The following is a 20,716-nucleotide window of genomic DNA, read 5'->3' on the forward strand; positions in this document are numbered from 1 at the left end:
GGGGTACGCGCCTCTGTATCATCATGATCTTTCTGTCGGTCTTGGGCATGTTGTGCTTTAGCATTTGAGTGACTTGAATTGATCTGCGGATCTTGTGCTGTTTTTTTTCGCTACCTGAATATTTAGCCTCAGTTGCTGGCTTTTAGGCATGTTCATAGAATAAGAGGCTTCCACAGCTAAGCACTGTTCTTTAGATGAATCCTCGCTCACATTCTCATGATCCTTGTTTTTAAAATCTTGAGATTTCATCTGCGTAACCTTTACTGATCTTGTGGGTTCTTCCTTGACAGTACCTTCCTGTCTAAGGTCTATATGCTTCACCTGAGCAAGTGAATCATCCTCCTCCCCTTCATCACCAAACTCTAGAGGAGGCTGCCAGTGAAATGTCTCCTTTGGCTTTTGGTGCTTCTTCTTGGACTTTTTGGTTTTGGTCTTCAATCGATGAGAGCCAGACCTGTCAGAGTTTCTCCTCTTGTGCTTGTGCTTCCGCTTGGCCTTCTTGCTCTTGTGCTTTTCTGCCTTTGTATACTCATCAGAATGTTCCTCGCTGCTTTTTAATTCTTCTGATACCCTGGAGACTTGGTTTGGTTTGTTGCACGGCCCTGCAGGTGCTTCAGTTTCAGATTCTGAACTTGCTTCCCCCTCTTCCTTGTCTGACACATGTTTAGTTTCACTGACCATAGTCTTTGATTCTGGCATTTCAGACTCACTTTCAGACTCCCAACAGCGTGCCAAAATCTCCTTCTTTTGCGTTTCAGAAAGTCCAACTTCCTTTTTAGAACAAATTTGAGTCGCATTATGCACATCAACAGAGCTCAGTTTGCTCAAATTATCCCCATCACTTTCCCATCCGGATCCAGTTTTACTCTTTTTAAGAACAATATGTGAGGTTTTGTTTACATTGAGATTCTTTGCTCGATCTGTCTTACAGGCAAAATCTGACACTGGATCTAGTGCATTTTCCTGTACCTCAGAACTATTGTGCTGGTTGATGGGACTGTGCATAGCGTCAGTTTCGTCATATGAGTGAGGGGGAGATGCATCTTTTTTGGCATGGCTATGTACTACATTCTTGGCTCTCTTTCGGCTCTTTCTAAGAGATCTATGATGACGTTTCCCCCTCTTCTCCGAAGACCTTTTCCTATATGAATTATGAGAGTCTGACCTGCTGGAAGAGGAGGAAGAAGAGGAAGACCTGTGGTTGTACTGGCCAGGTGACATGGACTGATATCTTGAGTGACTCCTGCTTCTCGATCGACTAGATGATTGACTTCTGGATGATCCTCTTTGTAGGAGATCATCAGGTTGCTTGCTGTTAGCACCATGTTGCCTCGCACTATTGGGATCCTCCATCTGACTCTGAAAGGTGGACAGAGGTTCCCTCTCAAGATCCACACCTGGTGTTCTGCTTTCAAGATGATGAGAAGTGGAGTCTGTCTTTGCCTTGATCTCTTGGATCCGGACATAAGAGGGTTTCCAGGGCTTCTGTCCTGGTTTCCATCGAGATGGTGGCGGGCTGTCACTCAAAGGCAGCACAGGGGCCCCCTCAGAAGAAGATGCTGGAGGTGCTTTGGATTCTACAGTTTGAGCAGTGGTGGGTAAAGTTTTGTTAATTTTCTGTGTACTGCCTTCATTCAGCTTTGCTCGTTTAGGGGATCTTGATTTTCTCCTGTAATGTGGGGATGGAGTCCTGTACCTGGACCTAGATCTGCTCCTGGATCTTGTCCTATACCCAGACCTAGAGCGAGAATGTGACCTGGATCTTGTAATAGACCGTCCAGATCGACTCCTAGACCTGGACCTTGAGGAGGATCTAAACCTACTCTCAGACCTTGAGCAACTTCTGGAATAGGACCTGCCTCTCGAACCAGAATAAGACCGGGTATCTCTAGATGAACGTGATGAGGAGTGCCTCCTGTTTGACCCTGATCTATAAGTTCTACGTGAGTGGCGTGAAGTGGATGGAGAGCGAGAGCGTGAATAAGATCTCCTCTCAGAATGGCTGGAGAGTCTTGACCTCCTACTAGACGACATAGACCTCTCTCCCTCTGAAAGTGAAGCCTCTTTAAATTTGTTCTTTTTATGTTTCTTTGAATGTTTCCGTTTCTTTGCCTTCTTCTTTCGTTTGGCTTTTTTCTTTTCCTTCCTGTGTCGGTGGTGTTGGATAGAATGGTCTGAGCTCTGACCTGAAGAACGCTCTCGGGACCTTGACCGCGACCATGGGGTGTCACTTCTATCATCCCATCTGTTAAACAACAGTCATGAGTCTTCATCATTATTCTTTAATCCAACATTAATACATACAAGCTAAGACTTGAACTTTGTAAATTGTCATCATTTTAAGTCATACTTTTATAAGTAACTTGAAACTGATTCCCATTTGACTTGACTTAGCTATAGCAATATACATGCCCCATAGTTATTAGTTAAAAGACAACTAATGGCTTTAGTTAACAGACAAAAATGTATTATTTAACCAAGCGCTAGTTTAATCTGTATACAGAAGAATTAAAAGCTTTACTTTTCTCCTTTGCTCCATTTCTCTACACTGGGAGGCTGGTAAGTCTTTGTTCTCTGCATCTCCTCTTTCCAGTGTGGAGGAGTCTCACTGCTCCCTCTTTCTTCCTCAGACTCAGACCGGGACTTTGACCGAGGAGGGGTATGGTATCTCTGCAGTAAAAAAAAATCATCCAGGCTCACTGACTGAAGTATCACCTGCTATACAGACAGTGACTCCCTTTATTCTCTCACACTTTCTCCATACATCTTAAATCGCTCTCATCACCTTGGGTCCAGGGAGTTAACACCAAAGGTTTGTGTTTGTGGAAGCTGAAAATGAATCTAACAGTTCAAAATCAAACAGAAGCAGTAAAGGTAAATATACTAGAGGCTCAAAAAAGGATACTCAGAGAGGAAAAACAGAGTAAGAGAAAGAAAACAGCAGATTTTACACTGTGTCTAGACTCCGTCTTTGGTGAAACTCATTAAAACAACAACATTAGGGGGATGAACACTGTGAGGTGTCTTTTTTCTATTATTTTCAATGGGAGACACATGTTTTGCATAAAACGTGATGAGCCCCATGCATCTATCTTTTGTGTGGAGCACTCGATGGCAGGAGCTGAAAAAAATTCAACCTGAAGCAGTCAAGCAGCCTATGTCCTTCTGTGCTGACCTGTCAGATCAAAAGGAAAGTCGGCCTTCAGTAAGGACCGAAGTCCCTGAACGGTTTGATTAATTAGCAAAATTAGCAACACTAATCAAAACTGTTTTTGTCTAAACACTCGCCAGTTAATAGTAGATCACCTTCTAAAAGGGAAAGTGCCAGAGCTTTCCACCTGCACATATTGAAACGACAGCTAGGTAGCAAAGCAGACTGACAGTTACGATATGATACTGTTGCCGCTTAGCAACAGTGAGACACACAGCCACAAGCAGTGTTCCAAAATGCATTTTTTGACGTCCAGAAAAACACAGTGTGAACCCCCTTGATTCTTTCTTTCTGTCTCTCGTAACTGTTTGGGACAGGTCATACCATGGTCCCACGGCCTTTGAGCTTCCGCCCTGATTTTGTGACAGCTGGCTTGGGGTCACTGGGGGCTGTTGCTTTCTCCTGTTCAGTCCTAAAATAAAAAAGTCAAGGCAAGATAACAAGAGTGAGAAAGCGAGAAATGTAACCAATTTACCATGAAAAAAGAAACATTGCACATTTTCTATTTTAAATGTTGCCTCCTTATTGCCCTGCTGAGTGCTATACTAAAAGAGGCTCACAGGTCAGCTGTCTCTTCCTGGACTGGCATGTCTCGACGGAGCAGGAAGCGGTTCTCTGGCACAGGCGGGATCTCCTCTGGTCGAACCACAGGTTTCTCTCTCTTCACATTCTGCTCCTTCTCTCCATCCTCTTCCTCTGCCATCTCTCGCTCAGCAGGGCTGTGGAAGGGCCAGCAAAGCATATAGAACAAATTTAGTACCCTGAATGAGCTCTAGAACCAGTGAAGATAAAAAATTGGAAACAAACACCAACCATTTTTGAACTGTCCTTTTTTCATGCCGTTTCTCATTCTTCTCTACATCTTTCCTTCTCCTCTTTGAGTGTTTGCTCTTGGAGCTGGTTTTCTTCTTTCGGCGCGTATACTTTTCATCAGATTCTTCTCCAGACTCAAATGAGGAGTAGTGTGACTCTGAAGAACTCGGCGAGTCATCCTCAGAATGGAAAACCTTCCCTCTTCTTGCGTTCCAGTACTTCAGAAGACATCACCAATATTAACAACAACAAAACACCCAACAGCAAGTCTAGCAGTGATTAGATACATTTTGTTTTGATCCTTTTTCTGTAGGCACTGCACACAACATAAACAGGCATATTCCAAAAGGGTGTATTATCAATTGTATCTTTTCTTCTGAAAGCTGTTTTCATTGTGTGATGTCAACCCTGCATTACTAAGGTAATTAGGTTCTCTTTAGTAAGGGACGTCTATTTGTTTGACGACACAGTTCCATGTATAGTGTCAGAAAAAAAAGGTACTGTAAAGGTGGATTTTTGTAAATTCACGAAGTCCAGACCTCAAAACCACTGAATGTGTTTGGGATTAACTGGATTGTGACAAGCTGAAAATGCAACCAACTTCTAAGACTGAACTTCCGAGGTGTGGGGAAAAAAAATCCCTGCAAATTTCTTTGACAAACCGAAAGCAAACCTCCCAAAAAGAATGTAAGCTGTAATAACAGCAAAGAGCAGATACACCAAAACATGGATATTATATGTAGTTTTTGGAAACTAAATAAATGAAGGGTGTTCTCTGACTTTTGCACAGTACTGTATGTTCCCTAAGTAAAGATATTTAAGATATACCATTGAAGGTAACACCTCGGTTACAGTACTTGTATCCAAGGTTAACAAAAAGTATAAGGGACAATCTTACCATCATTAGCAGATTTTGTAATCAGCTGTCCACAGTCGATCACTCTGACATCAGCGTAGGGTCTGCTGGCAGAGTCAGTCTTCAGGCCCTCGATTCTTTTTATTACTTCAAAACCAGAGATGACCAGCCCGAAGACCACGTGAACTCTACATTTAAATAAGACGAGATGTGCTCAACATGAAACATCAAGTGATAGTATTCTTCAGTCGTAATCAAATAAACAACTGTGCTTTCTGTCAATGAAGGTAAAATTACCCATCAAGATGTGGTGCTGGTTTGGTAGTTCTGTTTTTGGAGAAATGACATTAAGAAAGCCACACGAGATCAGTCGATACATGTAAAAAAGAGAGAGAAAGTGGAGACCAATTTAAAGCTAAGGAAAACACAAGTCTCACAGCTCATGTGCAGTCAATCATCAAGTGGAAAACTGGCTCTACACACAACAGGCACCATAATATCTTTCTTCAGAGAGTGAAACAATCACAACCAGCACAGTTTACACAGTATAAAAAGCTTGACAATTATTCCTAATTCATGATGGGTGGTGTAACTGGTATATTTGAACCAGTATGCAAATAAATATTATCCATACCTCCTTGCAGACACTACAGGGTACTAGGAACGTAACTCTACGCTTTTTCACAATAATAAAAATGAATGCCACTTAATAGTAGAGGAAATAAACAATCCAGCAGTGATCCTAAACATCACTGCTATTGGAAGTCTCATAAAACTGTCAGCAGTTAAGAGATCAAGTCTCAATTTCTCAACATTAGGAGGGAAAGGTTTACCAAACTAAACATACATTAATCCAAAAATAAGACGTGGCAAATACTAGCAAGAACAATCAGAAATACAGTCAGGAGAGAGAAGCACAGCCTTGGAGAGACACTTTACCTTGGTAGAGCAGGATGCTAGAGTTTCTGCAAATTTTACACAAAAACGGCAAGAGAAAAATTGTAATACATTTGTAGGCAAAAAAAGGAGTCCAAGATTTTTTTTTTGTAATATATTTCTAAACACACTGACAAGGGAAAGAAGAAATGATGTTGAGGGCACCTGCATCACACATATATACCGTATGCAGTGTCGCCAAAAGAAATTAGAGAGAAAAAAAAAGGACAGAAGGATATTTGGCAATGTTACAGCGTGAAAACATACAGTAAGACTTATGCCTTTCTAATGGGATGCAAGATTGAGTAACTTCTCCATTGCACTAGGTTTCCAGTAAGTCACCTTTAAAATTAAGCCCAAGGATCAAGTGAAATTTCATTGATTTTTCAAAATTTCTGCATAATTCAATGGTTGAGATGTAAACAACGGCATTCAGAGTGGTTTGATATGAATTGGTGCACTGTAGAAAAACTTACTGAAGATTTTCTTTACAGTGTTGGTGATAGGAACCGGGGTCGCAATGTTCACAGTGCAAATATAGTCATTTTATTTGGTACTGAAAATGAACAGTACAGTACAGCATATGTATACTATAAAAAATGGTTCATCAGTTCAAACTAAAAAATATATATTTCATGTAACAAGTAAATGAACTAGTTTTATTAAACTTAAATGGTTAATTAAATTTTTAGTTGAAAAATATTTTTGTTACTACATTAAGTATTTTTAGGTTGAACTGACAAACTACTTTTACGGAGTATCTCTCTCTCATGAACATATTTTAAAAATGAAATTTTATGGCAAAATTTTATGCCTCAAAACTGTTCTAAAACAATGTCTCAGGCATCAGGCAGCTTTTCATCGAATATCTTTCTGTGATGTAGTTTTCAGAAGCATTACACACTTCAGACGTTTGGTTCCTGTCACCACCACTGTGAACGATTCTGACAACATACGTTTCGCCTGAACAGCACATTTCACATCAAATCACTCTGAATGACTTTGTTTACATCTTAATGAATGAATTATGATGACTTTTCCCTTTAATGAAAATGGGAAAGAAAACTATGACTCCTAGTTCAGGAGCCCAGATGTTTCATACGTGCGTTGTGTGATACTGATGCTGCACTAAGAGCTTTTTCAACGAGTGAAAGCAGCGTTTTCCATAGAGGCCATCATACTGTGTATTAAATAAACAAATAAATTCACGCTACATACAAAATGTGCCATTTAATACTGACCAGTCCGTCACATTAAATGGTAAGCAAACAATCTGGTGATGCACATTTACATGAATGATGTTTCAACCTCACTCTTTCTCTCTCCCCCTCTATACTTAAGTTATACTCACATGAAAAACTGGGAACCGTTGGTGTCTTTGCCGCGGTTGGCCATGGACAAGAGGAATGCTCTGTCATGTTTGAGAATAAAGTTCTCATCTGTTGGAGAGAGATACGGACAAAGAGAAGAGACTGAGTGCTGGCCAACTGCTTTATTGGCTGAGTTTCTGAGGAAAGGGATTCAAACAAAGAGCAGTCTTCCCTCTGACATCAGTGTTACTGCAGTCTCCATGACAAAAGCTGACTAAGGTACTTTTATTGTACGAGTAAGCTGGAAGGCTACAGGGGAAAAAAAACTCTACATGATGATGAGGGTCTCTAATTTTGGATAATTTTGCATTCTGAAGTGCTGTAAACTAGTTCATGTGAAAAACAATGTGTGCGCAATGTTTTTCAACCTAAACTCGATCTCCAACATCTCCATCATACTGTTGATTATCATGGACAATAAGTTTGACGCGTTTCCATGTATCAGGAAAAAACAGAAACCCTGTTGACCAGTAATGGGCAGTATACTGGTTCAGCCGTTTTGTCATAACCGTCATACTGTTTACCACAAATAGGCAAGATAACGCAACAAACAAGCCGTGCAAACCATGCTAATGCTAGCTCACTTAGCTGAGCGCCTGAGTTATGGGTGTCTTAGCCACGTTTTAAATGTAAATGAAAATCAGTAGACCCTCGATCACCTCCTGCTGTCTTGTCCACTGCATCTGAAGCAGTCCACTTTGTTTTCGAGCCAGTGGACATAAAGAAACGGCTGGTCTTTTGCGGTCGAACTTGAGAAATTACTAATGGAATTCAGCAGCTGCTCATTGGCTTCTTTTATAAGTTTTCTGAGTCAACAAGGTTTTGCATCAGTGGGTTGTAGTTATTGTCAGGGGTAATTATTTTCAACTGTATGCTACAGATGCAACAGACAGAGATTAGGCTGAAACATGCTGGAGTATGTTTTTAGTGTTTAATCTTATAAGCAGCAAAATATACTGCCTCTGGCACCCCGTCCGGATTTGTCTGTAATTTGTAATTTCTACGAGCTTGCTACAAATAAAAAGGCACAGCTGACTAAGCCTGAAGAGAAAAGATAAGGCAAATAAAATCCAATGAAACTCAAGAGCTCAAGAGTCAGGACATTCATGTGTGCACTGCAGACACTTAAACCCTGGGTCATATTACGGAGGGAAGGAGGGGAGACAGTGTTTAGATTGTGTTACTGCACTGTGCACATCTCTTACCTTTTCATTTTGCAAAAGACCACAATCTCTATAAATAAAAGAATATGTTGAAAAATTTAGGCAGGAAGAGTCTGGATTTTTCAATAAAGAAATATCCCTAACCTCCATGCTGAGTCAGAGAGAAACCCATTGTAAAAAATTACAGAAACAGAAGTCAGTAAAAGGACAACCAAAACTACAGAAGTAGAAATAATGTCTATTCTCCATGCATGAGCTGCTCATGCAAACTCTTGTTCATGCAGTACATAAAACAAAAAAAAATGTTTATAAGAAGTAGAAGGGGAGGGGTTTAATAAGGCTTTATAACTGTTTACCTTCAAAGTAGCCTCCGTATATGGACTCTCCTCCTCTTCCGTTGCCTGAGCAAATCAAAACATAGGCTTCATTTGCAGACACAGAACCCTTGTATATGTTTACTAGAAAAGCATTTGTATGCACTTCTGGAAACCAAAGGCATCCTGAGGTATCATTTTTGAAATGGCATTTTATATCATATTAATAAAACATTAACTTGTAAACGTTTAACATACCTTCGGTGAAATCTCCCCCTTGGATCATGAAGTTCTTAACTACTCGATGGAATGTAGAGCCTTTGTAACACAATTTTTTCCCTGTAGTTTTTCCAGTGTCCTTTTCACCTGCAAACAAGTGAAATAATTAGATTTCAGTAGTTTCCTCTCAATCTTTAAGTGATAATGAACTTGGTATAAGAATGTCCTTTGTATCCAAATAGACCACTGTAGTCGTGCGTCATTCTGTAATCGACGTTCCGCTCATATTAGGAGCTCCAGGTCTAAGCCTGATTTCTCTACGGACAGAATGAAGGTTGTTTTGGAAAAATCGCCTCTATTGTGCCCTGTGTTAAATAAAAATGTTCAGAACCTGATCTGTTTTGTCCTGTGGATATTTTTCTCCTGACTATCACTGAATCACGAGGTTGTTAAAGAGTCTTAATAACGATATTGCTACATGCAAGCCAAAGTCACCGTGCTTTAATTTGATGTCCCTAAGCTACACAAAAGTAAGGCGGGCTGTGGTGGTGCTCTGACGAGTTGCGCTACCTTACCAAAATGTCCTACCGTTGCACATATTCATAGGTATACCCATTAATAAAACCTCTAGGTAGGATATTTTGATAGCCTACAACTCCTTATCACAAATACTACCAGTGTTAAATCAACAAGGCTGAATTTAGCTGCTTTTGCACCAGCTTCTTGTTCAACGTTCCCTGCTCCACCTTAAACGGTGCAGCAGTACATTAGCAAACGGGACAAAACAATACTGACCTGTGAAACCAACAACTTTATAATAATTCAAATTCAGAGAAGGTCAATTTTAACCATTTTTAATCAAGTAATCATGACTCATAATTGTCTGATAAATGTTGTGAATTCATATTTCATTTTAAAACATCCTGAACACAAGATGAAGAACAGGACATCTAATAATGAGTGTAACAATGCATTGCGACAATGAAATAGCAATGCAAAACTCTGACAATGTGTATTGTGGAGGGCATTTTATTAATTACGACAATAAATAATGCTACTGCATTGTTTGAACACCAAAGTTTGCAAACTATCAGCACCAATGAATAACTCTCTCCAGCACTGCGCCACCCGCTCCAGAGTCGCTAGTAAGTTGTGAAACCTGATTACAGACATAATTTTTTTCATTCAGAATTTGTTCACAATATTGAACAGTGAAAATACTGAATCCAGAACCCAGAATTGTGACTCGACTTGAATTGTGGGCTGAGGGTTTTACTGTTACATCCTTGAAGCTTAGTAGTAAAGACAGACACTGTTTTGAAGCCAAAAGTCAGTAGGCTAGTTTCACCTTCCTAACTAAAGTCACAGTCCCTTCCTTCAACTGGAAAATGATCTGTGTATTGATCAAATGATCAATTCAGGAACTGTGTTTTGAAGTCCAGTACACACCCTCTTCATAGAGTGCAGGCACAGATATCTGCCCAAAATGCGATTCGTCTCTCAGTGCTGTCAGCAAGACACTGCTTAAGGCGCAACACATATTGTGTTGCTTTACTCAGGATGAGTTCTGCTGGAGTCTTTTACAGTGTGAACATTTCTGCAATCCATGTTGCTGTACAAGCCTGATTCACCAAATCTGATTGTGCCAGTATAGATATTATATTTCATGGAAATTAACATTTTATGGTGAGGGAAAGACTTTTATAGTGACTTCATTATAAATTTAAAGCCTGAAGCATTTTCTGTCTGTCAGTCTCTCTATCTTCTTTTAAAAGGGCCCATATCCTCTATCTGTACTATATTTTATCCCCCCCCCCGGTTTAAGGTGCTTATATGGTTCTGTTTACCAAAAACAGTTGGAATTCATTTCAACGTGACCATTTTCCAATTTCTCTTTATTACGTAGAGTTAAAAAAGCAGCTTTTGTTAGTGTACTTTTAAGACTGATACATGATTGCTGTTGAATAAAACTTTGTATCTCCAAAAAGTAACTGTACAGGAGAAAAAAAAACATTCTGACGTTACTATGTAAGCTAATCAAGATTTAGGACACTTTCTATTGGTCAGTCATGAAATTTTGACAGTGTCATGACAGCTGGCATTTTCAAATTACATGAAAAATTGACAAACATCAAAAATTGAGATAAAAGATTTTGCTTTGACAGGGACAATGTGGCTCTGACTGTGCCTCATTCAAAAAGCAGTCTGGTCTGAAACACTTCATTACTTCAACATGAATGTGTGGCTTGCTGTAGGTTAAATATGCAGCTATAAATATGTTGCTTTTTTGTGACATCACAAAAGCAATCAACCCAAAATGATGTGGACTGTATGTATGTTTTGAAACTAAATGTTTAAAAGTATGTCAAAAAAGAGAGGGAAACAGGGTTTTCTATGATAGAGACCCTTAAATGGATCTATCTTGCGTGTAGATAGCAATGCTCACGTAAAAACTAAGCGCACTTCAGAAAAAAAGGCTTGTTGCTGCTTATAATATGTACATACTTACCAGTACATAAGCAGAGGAAATTTTTGCTTGTCTTTGGACAAACGTCAGAGAACAGCTGAAAGACAATGCGTCCAACTAGAACCAAGGAAAGAAAGAAGGTATAATTACATCCTTAATAATAATAATAATAATAATCCTTATTTATATAGTGCCTTTCATACATTAAAAATGAAGCTCAAAGTGCTTTACAATACAAAGTAAATCACTAAAGGAAAAAGAGAAAAATATTCAAAAACAAAAAAAACAAATAATAAAATTGCAGAAAATAAAAGCAATAGCAGAAAAGGGGATATATTAATAATTAAATTTAAAATGCACAAAATAAAAGTATAAATAAAAATACAAGAAAAATTACAAGAAAGCAAAAATAAAAGACAATATAAGTCTATATACATCCATATAACTTCTATAATAGTATTTGATAGAAATACACTATGGCTAAGTGGAGCCATAGGTCATTTCAGCATGTAGGTAACAGCTGTTAAGTCTGTTTCAGTGTGGCAACAGGCAACACCCTATTGCTACTTTGGAATATGTGGGGGTATTCAAATTACAAAGGTCATTCCATGTTAAATCACTAGGGCTCAACACCACCTATCACAGGCCTGCAAGCCTCTACATATACAGTGAGGTTCAATGCACTGTTTGTTCATTGGTTAAAAAGAATAAAGCTTTTCATTCCCTGAAAGTTTGCCTTTTTGTGTTCAATGATTACCTCAGGTATTATGAAACTGACAAAGAAGTCAAGATGAACTACCAAAATCTGAAAATAAAGGCCCAAAGGCAACATATGTACTCATATCATTAATGCCATTATTAGTAATTAATGACTAATGACACAATTATGTAAAATGTGCTATGAGAAACTGAATACAAATCTTGAAAATAATGATCTCTTGAAAGGAAACATAAACCACCCCAGTTTTCAATGTGATCCATCAACCCAGCTGGACTAATCTAGTGCAATTATTGCAAAAGGCTGCAGTTAATGCATTTCATTTACCTACTGCATCACAATACGGTTTTTTTAGGACAGTCCTCTATAAAGGGTCTGTAAATGCTCAGATATAATTTAAATACTTGTTAAATAAATGAGGTCAGGGTTATGGTTACAATTAGGATTAGGCTTAGAGTTACAATTGAGGCTAAGGTTAGGGTCAGCTAAAGGTTAAGCTGACAAAGAAATGTTCAGCTGTTAGTTGAAGGTTAGTATCTACAAACCACCACTGACTATCTAGAACATGACACCCACTAATAAATAGCAGTAACTGCACGTACTGAGAGTGCACTGATCAATCCTAAATACGCTTTTGACTTATCAGTTTTTATGCAGACTAACAGTGTGTGCAGTGTGTGATGATCTTTCTGAAATTTGAAGTTTTTTTGATGTTAATAATGTCTTCAGAGGGCAGCAGTGAGTAATGTTTGTTTATTTGATGTTAATAACGTCTTCAGTGGGCGGCAGTGAGTAATGTTTGTTTATTTGATGTTAATAACATCTTTAGGGGGCGGCAGTGAGTAATGTTTGTTCATTTGTTGTTTGATGCTTGTTAACAATGTCCAGAAGGCAAATGTGAGTGATGTTTGATGTTTGTTAATAACTCTTTTGGCTGGGTGTACACTACACGACTTTTAAAATCTTAACAGATTTCAAACGTAGAGCGTCACAAACTTCGTCAGTGTCAGAATTTCTTGTCTTTTTGTCATGAGGGCGCTCATACTAGTGGACGAGGCAAAGAGAGAGTGTAACACACATAATGAGTTTAGGCTACGAATAAAAACTCAAAAATCCTAGATCTCCTGTGAGATCACGCACCACAAATAAAGCCAAGCTTACTGGACTGGACCTGTTTGTGCTTTTATGCATAGCGAACGCGCAAACTGGGGATTGAAACTGGGTTGAGAAACGCTGATTTCACACTAGGAGGTGGACAAATGTTTCATGACAAACTGGCAACTGACTTGAAATTGCAAAGAGAGGGCTCTGATGTCTAGATCCACACATTATAAACATGATAATGGCTCTTATTTGCCTGTGTTTTACAGGCAGCACCTCTGTCTCTGCGCTCTGCTGTTAAGGCGATGTGTATGCACGCCTCTTCACCTTTTTCTCCGTTATTCTAGCTCTCTGATATTTACGCTCAAAACGTTCAAGAGTGCTGTAGTGTGAGAAGGTTAGAGATTCACTCAACAAATTATTCAAACAACAGCCAATCAAACATGTTATATCATAGAGCCTCCAATCCCTTCAGAGTTTGACTGGAGGGCTAAATATTCACTCATTTCTTCTCTCACATCACCATTTTTATTTTTCATTCATTTTTAATCTTATTCATTTAATCCAGTTCATTTTTAATTATTTCTAAGAACACAACAATGTGTGTGACACACTCAAGCTATTAGACCAAAGCGCTCTGTACATGAGAACAATAAGGTGCTGAAATGTGGTCTAGACTTTAGAACAGTAGGAGAGCTGTATAAAGCACATAATTAAAAGTGGGCTGTGGTGGAGCCTAGACGTAATTCAGCACGTCTGCGGTTAAAACAGCTTTCAGCACACAATGCTGTTCTTGCATTTCAGCACACACCGGATCAAAGGTATTTTTATAGCTTCTAACTTTAAAACTTGAAGGTGATGAACATTCAACATTACTGCTTCATTACGTTAGCACAGTCCACTCAAGTATAATGTCTGGGCACAGAGACAGGCCTAAGTGCTTGCCATTCTAGGTGTATCACCTAACACCTAATCCCTTTTCCCACCAAATGTCTGCAATATTTGACAACGACTACAATTGTCCTAAGGTAAAGAGGCTACTTCTACAAACAGCGGTTTTCCACAAACACTGCAGACCAATAGCTGCAGTGACTCGTATATGCAAAAATAACTGATCTGGGCTGGGCTTCCTGAAAGCGTTTTAGCACAAACATGATTCTTAAATGGTAGAGCGAGCATCACACTGAACACTGTCTTTACAGTTAAGATGATCTCAGCACTTGACAGCTTGTGGGAAACTGGGCCTTGACAGATGAACTCCTTTGAATATGCTACATTGCAAAAAAATGTTACTGTGGCAAGTGAAATCATCTTAAATCTACTCTATGTATCTAATAATATTAATATAATACAATTCTGAAACATATTTGTAGACCATTTTTATTCATGACATTTTTGTAAGAATACTGTAAGATGAATATACTTATTTCTAGACCTTTTTACTCATTTGAAATCATTTTATCTAGTGGACCTTATTCCATTTTGTTCAGCTGGCAGCTAATTATGCTTGTTTCAGTCCTAATTTCTTGAAACTGCAAAAGTATCTAGAAATGAGCAAAATTATTCACCAAAGGAATAAGATTCACCAGGTAAAATTACTTACAAGTGAAAAAAGAAATAAGTTAATTAATCTAACAATATTCTAACAACAATGCCATAAATACATGTTTAGTATATTTAAAGGGGAATTCCACTGATTTTTCAAAATATCTGCATAATTTAATCGTTTAAATATGAACAAAGTTAGTCAGAGTGGTTCAATGTAAAATGATGCATTGTAGAAAAACTTATTCACTTAGATTCCTTTACAGTGGTGGTGACACGAACCGCAGAACAAACATTGACATTTTATTTTCTATCCAGAGCAATCAGTGATCCCACATTTGTGAGTTTGTATGTGTAATAATAATGGTAAAACAGTCATAAATCTGAAAAAATGTTTTTCTCAATGCCTGGTATGTACCTTCCCACCATGAATGGGTTAAAAAACATTTCAGGACAAAGTTTTTACTCAACACTATCATTTACTCAGGTATCAAGCAGTGTATTGTAAGCACTTCATGTAACAGATTTCTGTGAGGGATCTTTAAGAGGCATTAAACTCCTCTGATGTCTGGTTCCTATCACCACCACTGTAAACAATTCTGACTTGGTAACGTTTTCTAAAATGGTGCATTTCACATCAAACAAATGGCTTTGTTAACATCTTAGCCATTTAATTATGCATAAATAAAAAAAATAGAACAGAATAACCCTTTAAGCTGATTAGGTCATACAGCAGATTTGAAACTCCTTTGCACAGCCTGGTTCTTTATGCATACATACAAAATCAATGAGCCACAGAGTAATAATAGCTTACCTGGCTCCCTGTTGATTTCCACATCAAAGTAGCACTGAGGGTGATCTTTCACCCCCATTCTGAACGGTGGAGGCTGCCTACAGGCTACTGTGAAAACAAAACCAAAAAATAAATGTTAAAGTTTGCCCTCTGGTTGGAGTTTAAAGCTTCAAGTCTTCTGGTAAAAACAACATGCCTCTGGCTCTGGAGCGTGCCAGGGGGGAGTGGTGAAGTGATGCAAAGAGAGAGAAGATTGAGATCGGGGAAGTGTCCCTCTCCACCAATGAAATACAAATCCGCTCTGAACGCAGCTCCCACTTCCTTGCCTGAATATTGCCTTGTCAGACAGCCCCCTGCTGCTCCCCCTGTGCCTCTGATGGGGCGAGGTACAGTGCAAGTGGATGAATGTTGCCTGTAGGGTGTTTCTAAAAAGCAGGCTACAAAGAAAAGGCACTGCGAGTTAGCCATGTTTCATATGTGGACCTGGTTCAAATAAAAACTACGGCAAGTATAGCGTAGAAGCCAAAGCACAAAGGCCTATTTAAACTTCAAACGACTGTTTGGCAAAAAACTAAGCTTTCTTAGCTTCATTAGTTTTGCACTGGAGCTACAAGACTGGTGTTGCTAAGTAATGCAGGCTTACATTTTATCATGTTGTGATATATTATGCCACATTGTGCCCCAATATGCATATCATGGATCTTGTCAGTACTTAAAACTTCTCCATTCTAGAGAAACTTGCAGAGTCAGAACTGTTCACAGTGGTGGTGACAGGAACCAGACATCTGAAACCCCCCCCCACAGAAAGCGAATGTCTGAGACATTTTTTTATGATAGTTTTGAGATAAGATTTAGGTGTAAAACATGTTCATGGTGGAGAGGTACATGCAGGGTGCTCATCATCAGCATTCTATTTAAAACTCTTAGAAGATACATGTAGGTTCACAGGTGGACAATAAAACGGCTATATTTGTGTTGTAGACATCGTGACCCCGGGTTCCCATCACCACCACTGTAAAGAAATCAGAGTTGGTGAGTTTCTCTACAATGAGCCATTTCAAATTAAACCACTCGGAATGACTGTTTATATCTGACTGAATTTGGTGGAATTCCCCTTTAAAGAACACCAAACAATTGTATGTTTCATTACAAAGAGAACACAATTAGTCCTGTTTAGTTGGATTTGGTGCAGCGTAGTATGTGAAACCTTGAAAATAAAATCATTATACTCACAGTTTTTGGTAATATTTTTAGAATGCATCACTACTGGCTCTTTTTGTCTGTTTAATTGTATTAAACCTCAGAAACACAGAATATTGTGATGCATATCTTGTATTGTATAAGTGTCTTCAAGTATTGTGACTGTATTTTTGCTGTATTGCCCACCCATGCATATACCCCACCAATTAGGCAGGATGAACAGATGTGGGAACGGTGGCCGATGCAAATATCTAATATCTCTCATAAATAAATATCTGTCAATGCTGATACACAAAATGTAGAAACTAAGACTACATCTATCTGGACCAGCCTTAGAGAGAACTACAATGGTTATTTTCATGGGGTATGGTTATTTCTTATTTTTCATATATTTTCATTGCCAACTATGTCCTCTTCTCATGGTTTGAAGAATAACAGCTCTCAGTTTACGATGCACAAAAAGGGTTACAAATGCTGTAAAATGAATAAACTACAGAACATATAGCCTAAACATTCTGCACTTCCAGAGTACAAATAACACATCATGAAATATCAGTCTGAAATATAAGTTAAATCTAAACATCTGTCTGATGTTGATAGTTTTTTAAAGCAATTATCTGCCAATAACAATATAATTCTGATATCACTGTGCATCCCTACCAATTAGCACTGTGCAAACTGTATGCCTAAATCATTGCAGGTTTGTCTCAAATTGCATTGAGTTATAAAACAATTTCAAAAAAATGGACACTACTATTTTAACATGGACATACTGTTGCCAATGTTTATAGATAACAGTATGTTATACAACAGTAAAAACCACATATGCTTTTGAGGCAAGATTGCGATGATTTAGGCAGTTAGTTTGATGCCAACTGGTGAGATATAAGCTTCAACTACTTGTTAGCGACATTAGCCTTGTACCTCTCCTGCAAAACTAAAGAAAAAGACATCAGACACCAAACATGTCTTGGCTGATCGACTTGCTGTACCAATCAATTGGCTGTACTACTCCTTCAAGGCAAACTCAAACTCAACAGCGCAAACAATCCACCGCATGGGGCTTAGTACAGTCTAAAGTTGCCATTAAAGATAACATGACAGGTGCTTCCCTGATGTCAGCGAATCTGATTTTAATGCTGGCTTTCAGGCCCCTGTGAGAGCTGGTGTAGAGAGGAATGCACACCAGCTGGTTCAGTGAGTGAGAACAGAGCAGTCAGACCGCCTGGGTAAATGCCAAATGTCAAAGGAAACGTCATGGAAAAGAAAGATGTAAGAGGCTGATCGAGAATCTAGGCCTGTTTCTGCACTTGAGAAACAGAAATAGCCTTTATGAGGCCTAAAAAAATTCTCACTTTTTTAAAATGAAGGCTTGATGTAATATGTTAACATTGCTGTAGTATCAAAACATACCACTGACTCTCCAGTCCATACAGTCCGTATATGGAAACTAAGCTGCAAAACAGCCTGTTTTGAATTTACCGTTTATGCGATACCATGAAAACCAACACATTTCCATACATCTGCCTGTGCACCCCAGAGCAGTTTAGGTCCACCGACTCACACTCTTATAGTGTTTCAGCCTGAACTGCTTCTTGAATGAGGCACAATACAGGGTAGTCAATCAGAACAGAGATTATTTACATATAACCGTCTTAAAAGGCACAGTAACGGACATAGCATGTTTAATTTTAAGGGATAAAATTGTCACGTAAAAATAAATTACGGCGGTTGGTACAAAAACAAATATTAAAATAATGTGGAAAGGGGAAAAAAATAAAAGAAGAGAAAAATCCAGGATATGGGACCTTCAATGTGCAACATTACCCTAAGACATTAAGGTTCCCACTGATCCTTTCTGTTCAGAGCCCAGTATCTGCTGAGACTTTTGCTAAAATGTAAAAGAATGAAATAACAACTCGTTATATCTCCACCTTTGCAATCAGGCAAAACAAGCTAATCTGTAAAAGCCAGTAAAAACAGCTAACTATATCTAACTAAAAGAGACAAAGGCCAGATGCATATTTCACAACTAAAATCAACTCCAACACATTGTGATGGACAGCTGTCTTAATCGCAAAGTCAAAATCATGAATACAAAAAAAAGTTATTTTAATAAACAATATACAGCACATCAGACATATTGTCAGTACTGACTAACTGCACATTTCATTAAATGTTATGATAATGTCTAAGTATTGTGATGCTATATTACCATATTGTCTACCCCTTAATAACTGCATAGGTATGTTTTTATATCTCTCTCATAGAAGAAAAAGATAAATATGACAAAGATCTGAGTGAAACAATGCACTGTGACATTGTGATATTGCTATACGATAAAACTGTGACAATGCACCACTTAGAATGGGCATCTGTTGTTTATGCAATTTATTTTAACTGCATTATTTCAACACTAAAATTTGCAAACTGTCAGCATCACACTCAAGCGCTCCACCAGCCTCCCAGCTCTGGTGTTGTCAGTATGCTCTGCAAAAACATGATTATAGTCATCATTTCTTTAAATCTGAATTTTGTTGATGATATTGTAAGAATGCCGAATTGAGATCCCAAAATCAAATTGTGGGCTGAAAGTATCATAACACAACTAATAAAGGTAACAAATCAGTTAGCTACCAATGTGTTGGTGTGCGACCTGCTGGACATTTACTATGCTCATTTTTTCACTATGGAATTGTATTTAATGTAGTTAATTAAAAGAAACATTATGTTCGTATCTAAACTGCTGTATGCCCTGCTCTCTCGCCATACAAACACAGGAGCCAAACCCATGTCCACCAGTAAAAGTCTTTTATTTAGCAATAGTACTATCAACATATCTTACATTTAGGTTGATAAGTAGCTACATTTCTTTCCGTCTAAACTAAAAAAGGTTAAAAACAAGCTGTAGATAGTAGTTGTCCCATTCTGAATTTCAGTCGCTATAACAAACTCGGTGATATATAATCGAAACTGGTATATCGGTATAGGTGTCACATCTTGATACTGGTTTCTCATTCTAGAAACCTCGTTTCTGCCTGGTGAGACTACTGTCTGTGTAATCTGTGTAAGAAGACAGAGCAAAACAGTCTGATCACAAAACGCTTGACAGTTTTGAGCTTTTAGTACTGAGTACCAGTACTCTGGAATCATGCATGCATTAATAAACTAAGCAACTTTATTAATGCAATTAGAAATATCAATTTCTTTGCTACCGTAATATATCACAAAAAATAAATAAAATAAATAAAATAAATACAGTGATACTGAATTGCTTCAACAGAGCCAGCAATAACGTTGTAGTTTGTTGCAACCTATATCTGAAGAGTAGTAACGTTACTTTCATTTTCCATCTTAGTACCAAAACTCGGTAGGTTAGCTAGCAAGGTGGCTTTAACGTTAAGTTACGTTAGCTAGCTGGACAACGTTAACAGTAGGTAACTTACTAGCTATAGCAAATCAATCAGCTTTTAGGCGTTTTTAGAACATATTCATCCATCTAAAAGCCTTACCTTTTGTATAACACGTCAATCTGCCAAACTGCTACTATATACGCAAATGTATTCCAGCTATAACCCAAACGTTTCCATTAGCTAGCGCTAGCTAGTTAGCTAGTTAGCTAGCCTACCAAAGAAAAACAGTGCAGTCAATATGAACGTTTCCTGTATTTCTGTGTTTATGCCACTCTTCATACAAATGGAGTGATGATAAATAGCGAATAGGGACAACAACAATATTCACAAATAAGACAGCAAAACATCAGTTTATTACCTGGGTGGCTAACCTCGACATGACCAGCAGGACTTTCGTGTTGAACTGAACGAGTGAAGGCCACCACAGCAGCAACGGTTGTTTCCTCTTTCCATATGTCAATGAAACAATTGAAAATTAGTAGAAACTGCACACATGCCAAGCCTCTCACTTAACAACCCTAACTATAATAACCTAAAAAATTGAAATGAAACTTTTATTCATAAATACATTTTTATAAAAACACATTTTTATTATTA

The 20,716-nt window shown here is 38.3% G+C and overlaps 1 protein-coding gene across 1 annotated transcript; it reads right to left on the reverse strand.

The window, feature by feature from the left end:
- Positions 1-2: 2 nt before the first annotated feature.
- Positions 3-20,555, reverse strand: LOC118798964 (NK-tumor recognition protein-like). The gene is given in 14 exon segments (XM_036558606.1): positions 3-2,245; positions 2,522-2,670; positions 3,536-3,623; positions 3,772-3,930; positions 4,025-4,212; positions 4,214-4,242; positions 4,923-5,068; positions 5,178-5,207; positions 7,168-7,255; positions 8,706-8,750; positions 8,922-9,029; positions 11,392-11,466; positions 15,528-15,614; positions 20,478-20,555. Coding segments are annotated over 13 exon segments (3,351 nt in total). The 5' UTR covers positions 15,586-15,614; positions 20,478-20,555; the 3' UTR covers positions 3-57.
- Positions 20,556-20,716: the final 161 nt, after the last annotated feature.

This window comes from Colossoma macropomum, unplaced genomic scaffold (genome assembly GCF_904425465.1).
Source record: "Colossoma macropomum unplaced genomic scaffold, Colossoma_macropomum, whole genome shotgun sequence".
NCBI classification, from domain to species: Eukaryota; Metazoa; Chordata; class Actinopteri; order Characiformes; family Serrasalmidae; genus Colossoma; species Colossoma macropomum.